The sequence below is a fragment of the Triturus cristatus genome, chromosome 2_1 (genome assembly GCF_964204655.1).
Source record: "Triturus cristatus chromosome 2_1, aTriCri1.1, whole genome shotgun sequence".
NCBI lineage: Eukaryota > Metazoa > Chordata > Amphibia > Caudata > Salamandridae > Triturus > Triturus cristatus.
Genome location: NC_140581.1, coordinates 898,854,463 through 898,868,337, shown reverse-complemented (window position 1 = coordinate 898,868,337; position 13,875 = coordinate 898,854,463). Strand labels below are relative to the sequence as shown.

At 47.5% G+C, this 13,875-nt stretch overlaps 1 protein-coding gene across 2 annotated transcripts in view; it reads right to left on the bottom strand.

Moving 5' to 3' along the window:
* Nucleotides 1-13,875, bottom strand: part of AGTPBP1 (ATP/GTP binding carboxypeptidase 1) — a 1,256,713-nt gene that overhangs the window by 258,491 nt on the left and 984,347 nt on the right. For both annotated transcript variants that reach the window (XM_085633101.1, XM_085633102.1), the window contains one exon: nucleotides 11,804-11,984. In XM_085633101.1, the coding sequence (XP_085489227.1) occupies nucleotides 11,804-11,984 (181 nt within the window). The remainder of the gene's footprint in view (nucleotides 1-11,803; nucleotides 11,985-13,875) is intronic.

Sequence of the window (13,875 nt, the reverse complement as noted above, 5' to 3'; positions counted from 1 at the left end):
AAAGTTGAAACTGTTTTTATATTGATATTCGGATACAACTGCTGCCTTCACTTAGAGTGCGGACGGACTAACGGGATCTTTTGATTGACATGTCTGTATAACGATGAACTAACTCTTCTCGTACTACTTAGCGGCCGGCCCAAGTGGTAGTAGGCCCATGTCTGTAACTCTTTGAAGTCAAATAAAGGTTTCTTTAAAAAAAATAAAATAAAAAAAAATTCAGGGTCCCCTGGGGCTGCCCTATATCTCCTAGCAATCGACTTAGAGACCGCAGGAGCAGAAAAGGGCTTGCGCCACACCTCTAACACAGGTTCCACAATGGCCTCATTAAAGGGAAGCAAAGGCTCTGAAACCGCCGTGGGAGAATGTAGTACCTCAGTTAAAATGTTCGACTTAAACTCCGTAGTTGGTAACTGGAGATCAAGCAGCTCCGCAGCCTTCCTGATAACCGAATGGTAGGGAGCAACGTCCTTAGAGGGTTCATCTGACGGTGGAGTAATCTCCCATTCAGGAGACAGATCCAATCCACTAGCTTCTTTAAGCTCTTCGAATACTTCATCTGACTACACCAATTCTCCCTCTTCCGCTTCCTCCTGAAGGTACCTCTGCTCTTCAATAATCCTCTGAGTCTCCCTTCTGGAACGAATCATCGGTGTCGGCGGCGCAGTATTCGAATCCGATGGCGCCGGTGCCGGCGTCGAACGTGGATCTGCTGGAGCCATCGGCGTCGAACGAGGTCGAGCCGGAGCTGGCGAGGATGGAAGCGGCGTCGACGTCCTCGGAGCCGGAGGATTCCAAGACGGTGTCATTGGAAAGAACGGTATGAAAGGGGCAGGCCCGGACTGGCGATGCCGGGCACCGGGCTATCCCCCGGTAGGCTGCCAGGGGTGGGGGCCGGTTTTTTGGCCGGGGGCCGGTTTTGTTGCTGGGATGGGCGGGGGCCTATTTTTGTGCACTAAGTACTGTTCAGTAGTCACTTTACTCACTACTGTACTCTGCTGCATCTCACTCTCTCCTCGGCTCGCTCCGTGGCAGAAAAAAGCACAATTTAATCAATCTCTCCATGATTTTCGGAGGTGGGTCGGGTGACGGGTCTCGCGTGCGCGCGCGCTGCGCAGATGTCTCCCTCGCCGCGTCTGCGCGACCTGCTCTTAGGTTTCAGTTCACCCACCTTAGGGGGGTGGGGCGGGCGCCGTGGCTGTTGGTGGTGACACATGCGCATTGGGGCTCTCACAAGTGCGCGTGACCCCCTGATTCCAGAACCCAGAGACTGAGACCGTGACAACGAGAGGCCTTCTCTCGCAGTTGCCACCCCTTAATTTAATTATTAATTATTTCTAGTTCTATCTCCCCCTGGCCCTGCCTGTCCCTGTGTCCCAGTGCCGCCCGCCGCCAGGTGAGTGGTGTTTGCATTTTTGCAAATTACATTTGTAATCCGATAATGCACAGCAGAAGGTGTGCAGTAGGAGCGTGGGGTCAATGGGTAGGACCGAAGTCTATGTAGGCAGGGAGCTGAATAAACATCGGCCATAAAACTGCTTGTTTCGCGCTGACCCGTTTAATAAGATGTTGTGTGTTTTCAACTAGATCAATATTCTTAGAAGCAGTTCCGTGTTACAGTTTGGAGAGGCATTATTCTAGTGCAGCACTTTTGAAGTCAGTACTAGTTTGTTACACTAGGCATTCTTGCCTTTTTTTGTTGTACAGGAATGCAGTTGTGTTGATGACATTACCTCTTTTGGTACAGTATTACCTGTGGGCGTTACTTCGGCTGAAGTTCACTGTTTCAAGTTGAGCCAATTTTTGAAATTACAAAACGTTTTTAAACATGTTTGGGCGGGAGACATACATATTTAGGGACTGCAAAAGAACAGTTCATCCTACTTAATTGATCTAAAAAATTATTGAAAAATATTAAATGATATGACCCGTGATACAGTTTGTAAATTTTAACGTTTCTCTACATGTTTCCTAAAAATTACAAATATGGCCCAACTAAGAGACACAGAGTTCCATTTAATGTACCATTCAGTCCGATTACAGTAATGCCTCATTGTCTCCATTTCAAATGATCCATGGAACGTGGTGATTCGACTGTTGTGTGAGCACAAATAATTGATTTTCAATGGCACCTGCGACTCAAGACCGGGCTGGAGCGGGCCAGAAATTTCAAAAGCAAAAGGGGCCTAAGGAAGTAAGGGGCATGTGGGCTACTACTAGGCACAGGCCCGGGTTCCGCAACGTAGTGGAACTGCACCGACTTTTGTTTGTTGCTGTTGCTTGCCTAATATGAATGTGAGCAGGGAGCGAGGTGGTGGCTGGCCTCAGGCCTGGCACTGCAGCCAGCACGGGTTTATGATTATCGCCTACTGCCTGACACGCGACGCTGCTCCCTGACACTAAAAGCCGCAGGACTGGGTGACTGTCCAGCGCTGATTGACAGTCTAGTTCACGGTGCGATGTGCGTCCCCTGTCTCATTCCTCTCCTTTCTTTTATTTGCTCCCCTGTGAAATGGATCCAAAAAAAAAAAACACTTTTGCTGGAAATGTCGTATTTTTCTGTTATTTTATTTCCAAGGTGCAGCTTCGGGAATAAAAGGTTAAAATATGATAAAATAACTAAATAAAGTAAGACAGAGTGGTAGCAAGCTGGCCAGATTGATTTTATTAACACCCAAACACATTAGCGTCACTTTTACAGAGTTTGCCAGTGAAGCGCTATTTTTGTTTTCTTGTCTTTGTTTTTCCTGGGCTTGCACCTAGTGCACCAATCCTGGAGGTGCTGCAATGTGTGGATTGGAGAAAAGAAATGTGTACTGCGGCTCTGCGTCCAGGGATGTGGTCTTTTTTACCCTACTGCTTACATTTTGTAAGGATATAAGCAATGGACGTTAAAATGGGTCCATTCAGGGCCTTGTTGTCATGTCCTCAACTTTTCAGGCAAAAGCACTCACTGATTTCTGAATAGTGAGTGTAAAAGCGCTAAGCTAACCATGTTGTTCCTGCTTACATTTCACATGGTTTGCTAATTTTGCATTCCCTTTGAGTGTTTGCTTTTCCAGGATGTTGTTACTATTTTTTGTAGGCCACATATTGCTCTTGTCTAGTGCGTCATTTAAATTGAGCCACATCCAGGTGTTTATAGCCGGCAACAATTGGGTTGTAATTGAAGGTAGTGTGAGTTTTTCTCAGTGGGGCAGTATGGTTTTCAGTGGGGAAGAGGATGTGCCACTATGGCCAGAGCTGCTGAATTTGGAACTGGTGAACCAGGTTCAGCCTTAATAACCAGTCCATTAGACCACTCTCCTGAGTGAGCACAACCCATGCTAGACCTTAGAAGGCTTCGCAAGACCTTAGAAGCTCTGGTGTCTTAGCACCAGCAGGCGGATCCTAGCAGTGGCAAGTGTGGTTTAACCTTCAAGGCTTGTCCACACAATCCATACTGAAGTTCAACTCCAGTCTTGCGGGCAGGCCTATGAAGCAGCACACCCTAGAACAGTGACTGTCATTGAGGTCACAGGACCCTTGAAGGGCCAGCTCTAGGGCAGTGCAACCGGTGTGACCGCACCGGGTGCTGACTTTGGGTGGAGGCATTATGTTTGCAAGTATATTAAGATTTTAAAAGCGCTTGCTGCCTCCTTCCTGGCCTCCAGCAATTTTCGGCATCAATAAAAATGGCATGATGAATCTGGTGTTGAATGTTCTTCCTTGAGAGAGATCTGCATATTGTTTAGTGGAAGTTTTGACTTATGGAAAGGTAGCTCAGAGTGTTAATGTGCCTGCTGCAAAGAACATGTACCATGCAGATCACAAAGTGCACATAATGTAAATAGGTCAGTGGGCTACTGCTTTTGTCAGAGAGATCCTATTGTTACTTGCAGTTAATAAGTTAAAATCCTAACATAGACCAGTGAGCTATTAATGCAAAGGGCACCACCAGTGCTAAGGCCGTCCCTGCCCTTGAGGGCAGTCTTCCTCACTGACCTGCCTGTGCCTGAGGCTGCGAGCAAGACTCCGGCTATGCTAGCAGGCTGCACCACTACCTACCAGGCCCGGTTCTAGAGGGTGGGCCAGGCCCACCAAACATGAGCCTCCTTAGCCCTCGCAGTCGCAGTGAATCTGCCACCGATGTACAACAACAATAAAAACTGTTAACTTGTGATTTACAATCCTGCTGCAGAGCAACCATTTGTCGGTTGGTAGTTCGTAAATGCAGATAAACTGAATTTTGTGGGAATAGCTCAATGGGTTACTACCTCTGTCACAGATATCCTTGTGTTACTTGCAGTTCAGAAGTTAACATAAGACAGTGACCAATGAACTGTCATAAAAAAACTACATACAAACTTCGCTTTTTTTGTGTTGTGATGTAGTTAGAACTTCTCCATTCTTTCATTATTCTAATGTTACTAATAAGAGTTTGTTTGGGCAGTTATACATTTTTATCAGTAAAGCCAACCCTGACCACTGGAGTACTCTTTAAATCCTGACTTTGTGCTTCTCCGAGTCCCGACCAAACCCCCGTAAAATATACTGCCCACCAGAATGGATGAAGTGATTTCTACACCTTGTAATCCTCATTAGTTTATGTGACATTTCGCGTAAACTGATTTTGATTTATTGTCTCTGTATAATGTGTGCTTGCTGTTATGTAAAGTACTGTGACACCTTACACTGATATGAGTAGTGCTATACAACGAATGGAATGGGTATGAGAGAGGGGCAATGGAGAGATAAGGGGCACTAGTGGAGGGTGGCAGTGAGGGAATACCAGAAAGAGGTCATGGGGTGGGGGGAGCTACGGAGAGATGAAGGGTGTGGGTGGCAGACAGTGAGGGAGGGTGGCAGTGAGGGAGTCAGAGGAGGAGGTCACGGGGTGGGGGGGAACTACAGAGAGCTGAGGGGCACTAGTGGAGAGTGGGAGTGAGGGAAACCGAGGTGGAGGTCATGAGGTGGGGGAACTACAGGAGAGATGAGGGGTACTAATGGAGGGTGGCAGTGAGGGAAGCCAACGAGGATGTCATGGGGCAGGGGGAACTACAGAGCAATGAGGGGCAATAGTGGAGGGTGGCAGTGAGGGAATCTTATGAGGAGGTGGGTCACAGGCTGGAAGGGAACTACAGAGAGATGAGGGGCACTGGTGGGGGTGGCAGTGAGGGAATCCGAGGAGGAGGTCACGGGGTAGGGGGGGGGAACTACAGAGAGATGAGGGGCGCTAGTGAAGGGAGCAGTGAGGAAATCCGAGGAGGTGGTCACGGGATGGAGGGGAAACTACGGACAGATGAGGGGCGCTGGTGGAGGGAGCGGTGAGGGAATCTGAGTAGGTCATGGGGTGGGGGGCTACAGAGAAATGAGGGGCACTAGTGGAGGATGGAAGTGAGGGAATCTGAGGAGGAGGTCATGGGGTGGGGGGCTACAGAGAAATGAGGGGCACTAGTGGAGGATGGCAGTGAGGGAATCCGATGAGGGGGTCATGGGGTGGGGGGAAACTACGGAGTGATGAGGGGTGCTGGTGAAGGATGGCAGTGAGGGAATCTGAGGAGGAGGTCATGGGGTGTGGGAGCTACGGAGAGATGAGGGGCACTGGTGGAGGGTGGTAGTTAGGGTGTCTGAGGAGGAGGCCATGAGGGGGGAGTGGCTACGGAGAGATGCTTCATTTGAGCACTATTTACAAAACTCAGGATATAAAAATCATTTAATGTTTGCACATTGTCTTGTACACTTTTTACTCTGAACCGTTGCACAATTGTTTGAAGTTAAGTGCGTTTTTAAATGTCTTTATGCTATTTTATATGAAGAATAAATTGGTTATATTTAAATTCATGTTTTGTGCTCGACATTTCATTTTTTAGTGTTCTCTGTAGGAATGTCTGTGTTTTATGACTGTGTATCTTGGTGGTCCTTAAGGTAATCATTTACTATGCTTTAAAAGTTAATACAATCCAATATGTAATGAAAAATGTGTTGAAAAATACTTTTTTTTTTTGGCCTTTCCGTCTCCCAAATTTCTTGTGTGGGGGGGACAAGTTCAGCCCCCCCAAACTCCCCCTAATAGTGGTTGCTCACTGCGCTTGCTTGCTACACACCATGTGGGGGCTGGTCTCACTTTTATTTCTCTCTGATTTACTACTCGTGCCTATTTTTGGTGATCTCTGAAAGAATGTCTATGGGTACATATGACTGGGTGGGTAACCTGGTGCTCTTGAAGGTCATCATCTACTATTTACTGTGGTTTGAAAGTTGATACAATTGAATATGTAATGAAAAATGTGCTGTAAAATTCACCATTTTGGTCGGTTGTTTTCCAAAATTTTCTTGGGGGGAAACCCCCCCAAACCCCCCTAGTAGCGGCCGGGCACGCTCGCTGCGCTCGCTCGCTACGCGCTGGACGGAGGCTGGTCTGCCAAATTTGACGGGGGCTGGTCTGCCACATTTTGCCAGGGCTGATTTCAGTTCCCAATCCGGCCCTGGAAAGGGGCCTGTGGATATACTTGCAGCACCCCGAAGTTAAATGCCATTGGACCCATCGGACCCGCAGGTGCACCAGAGGTGTACATGGCTCGAGCGAACACCCCATACATCGCATTTAAGTAATGCGAGGGGTCCTGACCTGGTCCAGGGAAGGCAGGGTACTGGTCAGGCCTCACCGGACTCGGGCCAACCGGCGCTGACGGTGGAATCAGCGGCGTCGCAGGCTCACCCGGGGCTTGAAGATCTTCCGGGGCCGGAGCCGGAGACGGAACCGGCGCCGGAGATGGAACCAGCGTCAGAGTCCGAGCTGGAACCGGTGAAGCCGGAGACAAGGAGACCACTGGAGATGAAGGACCAGCAGGCGAATCCGGCACAGGAGAAGGAGAAACAGAGTCCTTCCGACGCCGAGTAGGTGACTTCGGCGCCGAGCTCTTATCCGAATGGTGTCGAGACGAGTGCCTTCTCTTTTTCTTATGTTTCTTGGCTCGAGAAGTATGTCCCGAAGTCGACTTCGACGCCGACCTCGACTTCGATCGAGACCTCGTTCTCGATCTTCTTGTCCCTCTCTTCTCCTTCTTCATTTTTGCAATGAAGAGTTTTGCCTCCCGTTCCTTAAGAGCCTTCGTGCTCATCTTGCGGCAGCTGGTACAGCCATCCACGTCGTGGTCCGACGATAAACACCACACACAGTCCTCATGAGGATCTGTGATGGACATGTGCTTGCCACACTCCCGGCAAGGCTTAAATCCAGACTTTTTTGTCGACATCCTCGAAAGATAACAGGAAAAATAACGAGAATACACAAAGTATCAACGACGCTAACAACAGCGATTCCCGAAATCCGTTGGCTTCGACGGCGAGGAAAAAAGGGAACTGACGTCATCACGCCGACGAGGTCTTCTTATGGAACCGGTGACGTCAGCGGAGTCGCGAGCGGTGCCGTTCCTCTGTGACGTCGTCTTCGACCTCATCGGCGTGGACTGCTACAAAAGTTTCCGAATGTTGCTGGCGCAGGGATATTCACAAGGTGAGGAATCCATTGGCAGATGTATCCATCAGAAAATGCATTACCGATGGTAAGTAACCTGTTAATCGGATAGGGACTTCTAGCTGCAGATTCCTTACCTTTGAATTAGATAACCAAGCCATACCATCCCGGCGGTGGTGCGGGCCAATGCTTCAAATTAGGAAGCCCTGTAGGACTGAACTGGCAAAATGTCCGTCCCTGCGGATCTGACTGTCCAGGCAGTAGTGCTTGCCAAACATGTGCAAAGATGCCCATGTTGCTGTCTGACATATCTAGTACAGGGACACTCAGAGCCAAGGCTGTAGTCGCAGCCTTTCCCCTGGTAGAATGGGCCCTTAATCACTCAGGGGGCTGCTTCTTAGCCAATGCATAGAGATTTTAATACAGAGAACGACCCAGCAGGAGATGGTCCTTTTCTGCACTGCCCTTCCCTTCTTAGCTCCCACGTATTCCACAAAGAGTTGGTTGTCCACCCGGAACTCTTTTGAGCTATCAAGGTAGAACCACAATGCTCATTTTGGGTCCAGGTGGTGGAGATGCTCCTCTTCCTTAGAGGGATACGGCGGAGCAAAGAAGGCGGGAAGCGAGATGGATTGACTCAGATGCAAAGGGGTCACAACCATGGGCAAGAATATAGCACAGGTGTGAAGTACCACTTTGTCCGGAAAAGACATCAAGTAGGGAGGCGTGCACGATAATGCCTGCAACTCACCCTCGGGGCAGATGTAATCGCCACTAAGAAGGCTGTCTTGATGGTAAGAAGCCGGAGGGGACAGTTGTGTAACGGCTTGAAGGGAGAACACATAACATAGGTGAGGAACAAATTAAGGTCCCACTGCAGCATAACAAAGGGCGTGGGTGGAAACAAGTGAGCAAGCCTTTTTAAAAACGTATGTACAATTGGAGACCTAAAGAGAGAGGGCTGGTCTGGCAGCCACAAAAAAGAAGACAGAGCAGAAAGATAACCCTTGATAGTTCCCAAAGCAGAGCCCTGTTGGGCAAGGGTTAGAATGAATAGATGAACAGTGGAAAGAGAAGCAGAAGAGGGTCGATAGACCTTTCTGTACAGTATAATACAAATTCCTGCCAATGGCAGGCGTATACTGTCTTAGTGGAGGGCCGCCTGGCCGCCAAAATAACATTAAACACTTCAGGAGGAAGTGTCAAAAACCATCAACCTCCACCGCTCAATCTCAACGTAGGGAGGCGCAGAGTTGACAGGTTCGGGTGGAGGATCCTACCCTGTTGCTGCCACAGAAGATCCTCCCGAAGGAGCAGCCTGATCGGGGGATTGATGCTCATCTTCAGAAGCTCAGGATACCAGACTCTCCGCGCCCAGTCCGAGGTCACAAGGATAACTTGGCCGCGTCGCTCCTGATCTTCTTCAGAACCCTTGGCAGGAGTGGTATGGGCGGAAAGGCGTATAGTAGATCTATGCTCCACTCGTGACGAAAGGCATCACCAAGCGATAGCCGCATTGGAAACTCCAACACACAGTTTTGCTGAAAATAAACAATACAAGGATACCTAGAACTTCACACGTGTGGACATTTGACCACATGTGTTTTCTATGTTCTCATGTCTGTATATGTGAACACTGTGAATTTTTTTAGTTTTCATGTGATATATGTCAGTTGTGTTGTGAACAGGTTAACAATACATGTCATTGTTGAACTGCACTCTTTGTGTCGTGTTTTATGGACAATAGGAAGTACATAGTGCTGAGGCTTGTAAGAAAGTAGATCAGCTTTTGTAATTTGCCCGTTAGCGATCAGTCCTTGACCCTTAATGTTCATGCTCAGTAAATAGCATTTTTTCACAATTCATGTCAGAATTGTGACAACCAACAGGACCCCTTGTAGTTCATAACTATACACCCAAATTCTGAGGGACACAGGGCAGCTCTATTATACTTGATAGATTAGTGATCCGATAGGCATCGACGGCTGAGTTCATCCACCCCGGCGTTCAGATAGCCTGCCAGGTTTTGAACCACCAGGGTTATGCCCTGCTGTTCCAGGCATGTCCAGAGAAGCAGGGCCTCTCGACAAAGGGTCCAAGACCCCACCCCGCCCTGTTTGTTGCTGTACCACATGGTGGTGGTGTTGTCTGTGAACACCTGCACTAACTTACCCTTGTCAGAGGGAAGACATGCTTTCAATGCCAACCGACTCACCCGGAGCGCCAACAAATTGATGTGGAGCCCCGATTCCGCAAGAGATCTCCACATCTACCTGATGGTCGACCCATCCCAGAAGCGAAGCATCTGTCAAAACAGTGAGATTTGGTTGAGGAAGGGACAGAAGTCTGCCGTTCACCCAACTGCGGTTCCTTATCCACCACTGCAGATCTTCTGCAGTTCCTTCAGTGATCTGAACCACGTCGGTGAGATTTCCACAATGCTTTGCCCACTGGAACTTCAAGTCCTACTGCAGAGCCTACATATGCCATCTGGCATGCTTTACCAACAAGATGCAGGAGGCCATGAGGCTCAACAGCCTCAGAGTCAGTCTCATCGAAATCCAGGATAGAGGCCGAAACATCGGAATCATAACCTGAATATCCTGGATTCGCTGCTTGGGAGGATAGGACTGTGTCCAGAACAGCTTGGATGAAAGGGAGCATCTGAGAAGGAGTCAGGAGAATTTGGCAGATTTATAGAGAACCCCAATAAATGCAGAAAGTCCGCCGTAGTCTGAAGGTGGTAGACAACTGTCTGAGGCGAGGATACCTTCAACAGCCAGTCGTCGAGGTAGGGGAAGACTGACGCCCTTAACCTACGCAGATGAGCTGCGACCACTGCCATCCCCTTGATGAACACACGAGGGGCGCTGGTAAGGCCGAAGGGGAGCATGGTGAACTGAAAGTGCTTGTGGCCTAACTTGAGCCGCAGGTAACGTCTGTGGCCCAGCAGGATTGGGATATGAAAATACGCATCCTGCAGGTCTAACGCTACCATCCAGTCTTCTTGGTCTAGGGCAGACAAGACCTGAGCCAGAGTGAGCATCTTGAATTTCTCCTTCTTGAAGAATAGATTGACGGTTTAAAGATCTAAAATGTGTTGCAACGCTTTGTTCTTCTTCAGAATCAAAAAGTAGCGGGAATAACAGCCACTGCCTACTTCTGAAACCAGGACCCTTTCTCTAGCCCCCTTAGCCAAGAGGGCTGTAATTCCTCATGGAGCAATTGCAGATGATCCTCCTCTCAGCCGTTCCTGATCTGGCAGAATGGGAGGAGGAAAAGAAAGGAAAGGCAGAGAATAGCCCTCCTGAATGATCTGCAAGACCCACTTGTCTGATGTTATGGACCTCCAGTGGGGGAGATGATGATTCTCCCGCCAACTGGAGTGGTGTGATCTTGCAGAGTCAGACTAGGAAAGCTTGGAGGCTGTTGTTGCCGAGGGCAGGGTGGCCGACGACTTCTGGCTTCCATTCCTAGGTCCAAATGAACCACGTGCACACCCCCGCACAGCTTGGGAAGCCTGCGCAGGATGATGGCTGGGATAGGGCTGACACAGCTGGAAACCCCTTCCGTTGCCATCAAAGGGGCGAAAGGTAGACTCACCATGTGGAGTAAAATGTGTTGGAGTACTAACAATTTGTCGCAACTTGTGTCAGAACTAAGCATGTAGTTTCAGAAAGACACCCCAATCAATGCTGAGAATGTAAGAAAATGAACACAACGGAAATAGCGGACTGTGGATCAAACTGCTTTTTGGAACTGATCACTGGCTGTGGGGGATGTAGGGTCCTAGATAAACAGCTTTACTCAAGGTTATGCGATGATCCTGGTAGCAAATGGACAGATGACAATGGATACATAAATAGGATACAGAATCATTTACCTTCCAGGAACATTTTGTGACAATACTGTACAGAAAAGGCAGTGATTGCCAAAATGGAAGTAAAAGCAGATTTTTACGGTTTGCTAGAGAGGTTATGCTGATGCTAAACTTTAAGCTGGTGCAAACCAGAAAAAGTGCAAGGCCTGACATGCAGCCAAGACGTGTTCTCATTCCTCAAGTTGGTTGCTACATGGACAACAGCCTTTTGCATGTAAATCAAGACTACTGCACGACTAAATGTCTTAAATGACAAACTAACAGACCGATACACAATGTGTGCAGAACACACATACACTTGTAATGCAGTGAATAGGCTGTGTACAGAAATAAACGTAGTGTTGATGGATTCCAGGAATCTGTACAAAACAATACTATTGGTGCGCGGAAACAATCTTTCACTGTTAACATCCAGTAAAATATGTATAAACGAAATTGATCAGAAACAGTGTACTTCGACTTACCTTCCATTGATAACACCATCTGGATTTAGCATGGGCACAATTTTGAAAATGTATGCGTCTCTCAAATGCTGAGCACTGGGGCTGTGGCCCATAAGAAACTCCAAAGTTCCCTTCATGACCCAGCTTGCATTCGTTTCTCCAGGGTGAACACGGGCAGTGAGGAATATATAGGGGCGATTTCCTAAAGTGAGAATACACAACATTCCAAGGTAAAACATACATTGCACATGCTGAACTTCCTGCATGTTTAAACAGTTTGTGACCTGTAACCCTTACTTTTCAACAAGAAGCTGAAATATCCATTGGTAAAGTGATGCCTTCATGCAACGCACTTGTCTGACATCACCCCTAATACAAGTGAGGTGTGACTGAAATTACTCATTGGTACTTAGTCTCAGTTACTTCAGAAAAGCTTTTTGAGGATAAAAGGAAATTAAAGAGGGAGTTTCCTCCTCATGGTCCAAACTTCCTGCGTGTGCCAGTCATTTAATACGCATAACTCCGAAAACAAGCATTGTCAAAGCCAACATGTTTCGCCTATGCTGTCTCTGCAGTGGAATTTATCTCAGACAGCTATGACTGAGACAAGCACCAGGGACGTAATACAGAATAAATGCATTCTCCACTTGCCTCTGCTCTTGTTTGCGCGGACATGCGCACACACACATACCGCATAATCTGCCTCGAGTTCCCAGCATATTTTGTTTGAAAAAGAATCACCATGAAGGAAAGGCACTTCTAAAAAAAAGTAAGTGTCTTCGATGATTTTCCTTGCCTGTCTTCTTGCGCAACTCGTTATATTTTTAAACAATTTAAAAAAATGTTATTTTTTTAAGCAAATACGTTGCTTCACAACTGAGACCATATCCAAACTGATTTTTTTTTCAGTGACGTTTTTTTAATATCAAAGGGTTCTCTATGAGAAACAGAGCATGCGACTGTAGGGTAGGCAGAATGTTGAAAATGAGACAAGTCTGGTTTTCTGCTGAACGTTTAGCTCCCTCTAGTGGACCTTCTCTGAAAGGAGGAGCGTGAATTCTCATTTTCTGATCGGAGGGAGGCTAGAAGAAACAAAATCATTACGTCCAGTTTACAGGAACCTTTTGAACTAACATCACATTATAAAGGAGACTCGCAAGCCACAACAAGTTGAACTATGTATGGTGTACGTTTCCAAACCATAAAGCAAAAAAGACTTGCATGTGAAATGACGAAACGTATATACGGAGGACCAACGGACCACCACCTCTTCCCAGGCCTTCAAAGCTGACCCTTAAAGTTCTCCTCCTTCAAAGACACTTCCAAATTTAATTTCACGCCCTCTCTATTATCTGAAGGAAGTCCTTCCATTATAGGAAATTCTGTTCTCCATGACTATAGAAGTGCCTTCCCAGTGTGTTCTTGTGGTTTGAGTGTCTGCCATTTATTGCAGTATTATACCTCTACTTGTAGTTTGTACTCTTTTGTAACATGCACACGTCACTTTTCCTCTTGCAACGTATCGTTTGCTACTTCTTGTATTTTGTTTGCTTTTGATACATGCACAATTGTCACCATTGCCTCAGGTAACGTAACGTTTGTCCTTGTGTTTTGAGTGTCCGCCACTTATTGCAGTTTTTAACCTCTACTTGTACTTTGTATGCTTTTGTAACCTGCACACGTCACGTTTTCCTTTTGTAACGTATCGTTTGCTACCTCTTGTATTTTGTTTGCTCTTGATACATGCACAATTGTCACTATTGCCTCATGTAACGTAACGTTTGCTTTTGTAACATGCTCACTTGTAATTTTCTCCTCATGTATCATTACTGTTCCTATTGTGAAGTGCTCTGACACCTTCGGGTAAAGTCCGCGCTATATAAAAACGCATAAAATAAACACCTCGGGATGGGAGGGCGGGGAGGCGGGGGGTTGGGAGCCTGTTTAAAACAAGGACCAGCGGAAGGTGGCAGGGGGAGGGGGACACCTCGGACAGCGAGTCAGGGGGGGGGGGGAGGGGGAAGCTGGAGAGGGTGTTTTAAACAACAGCCAGCAGGAGGAGACACTGGCACACAGAAAAAAAGAGGATTTGC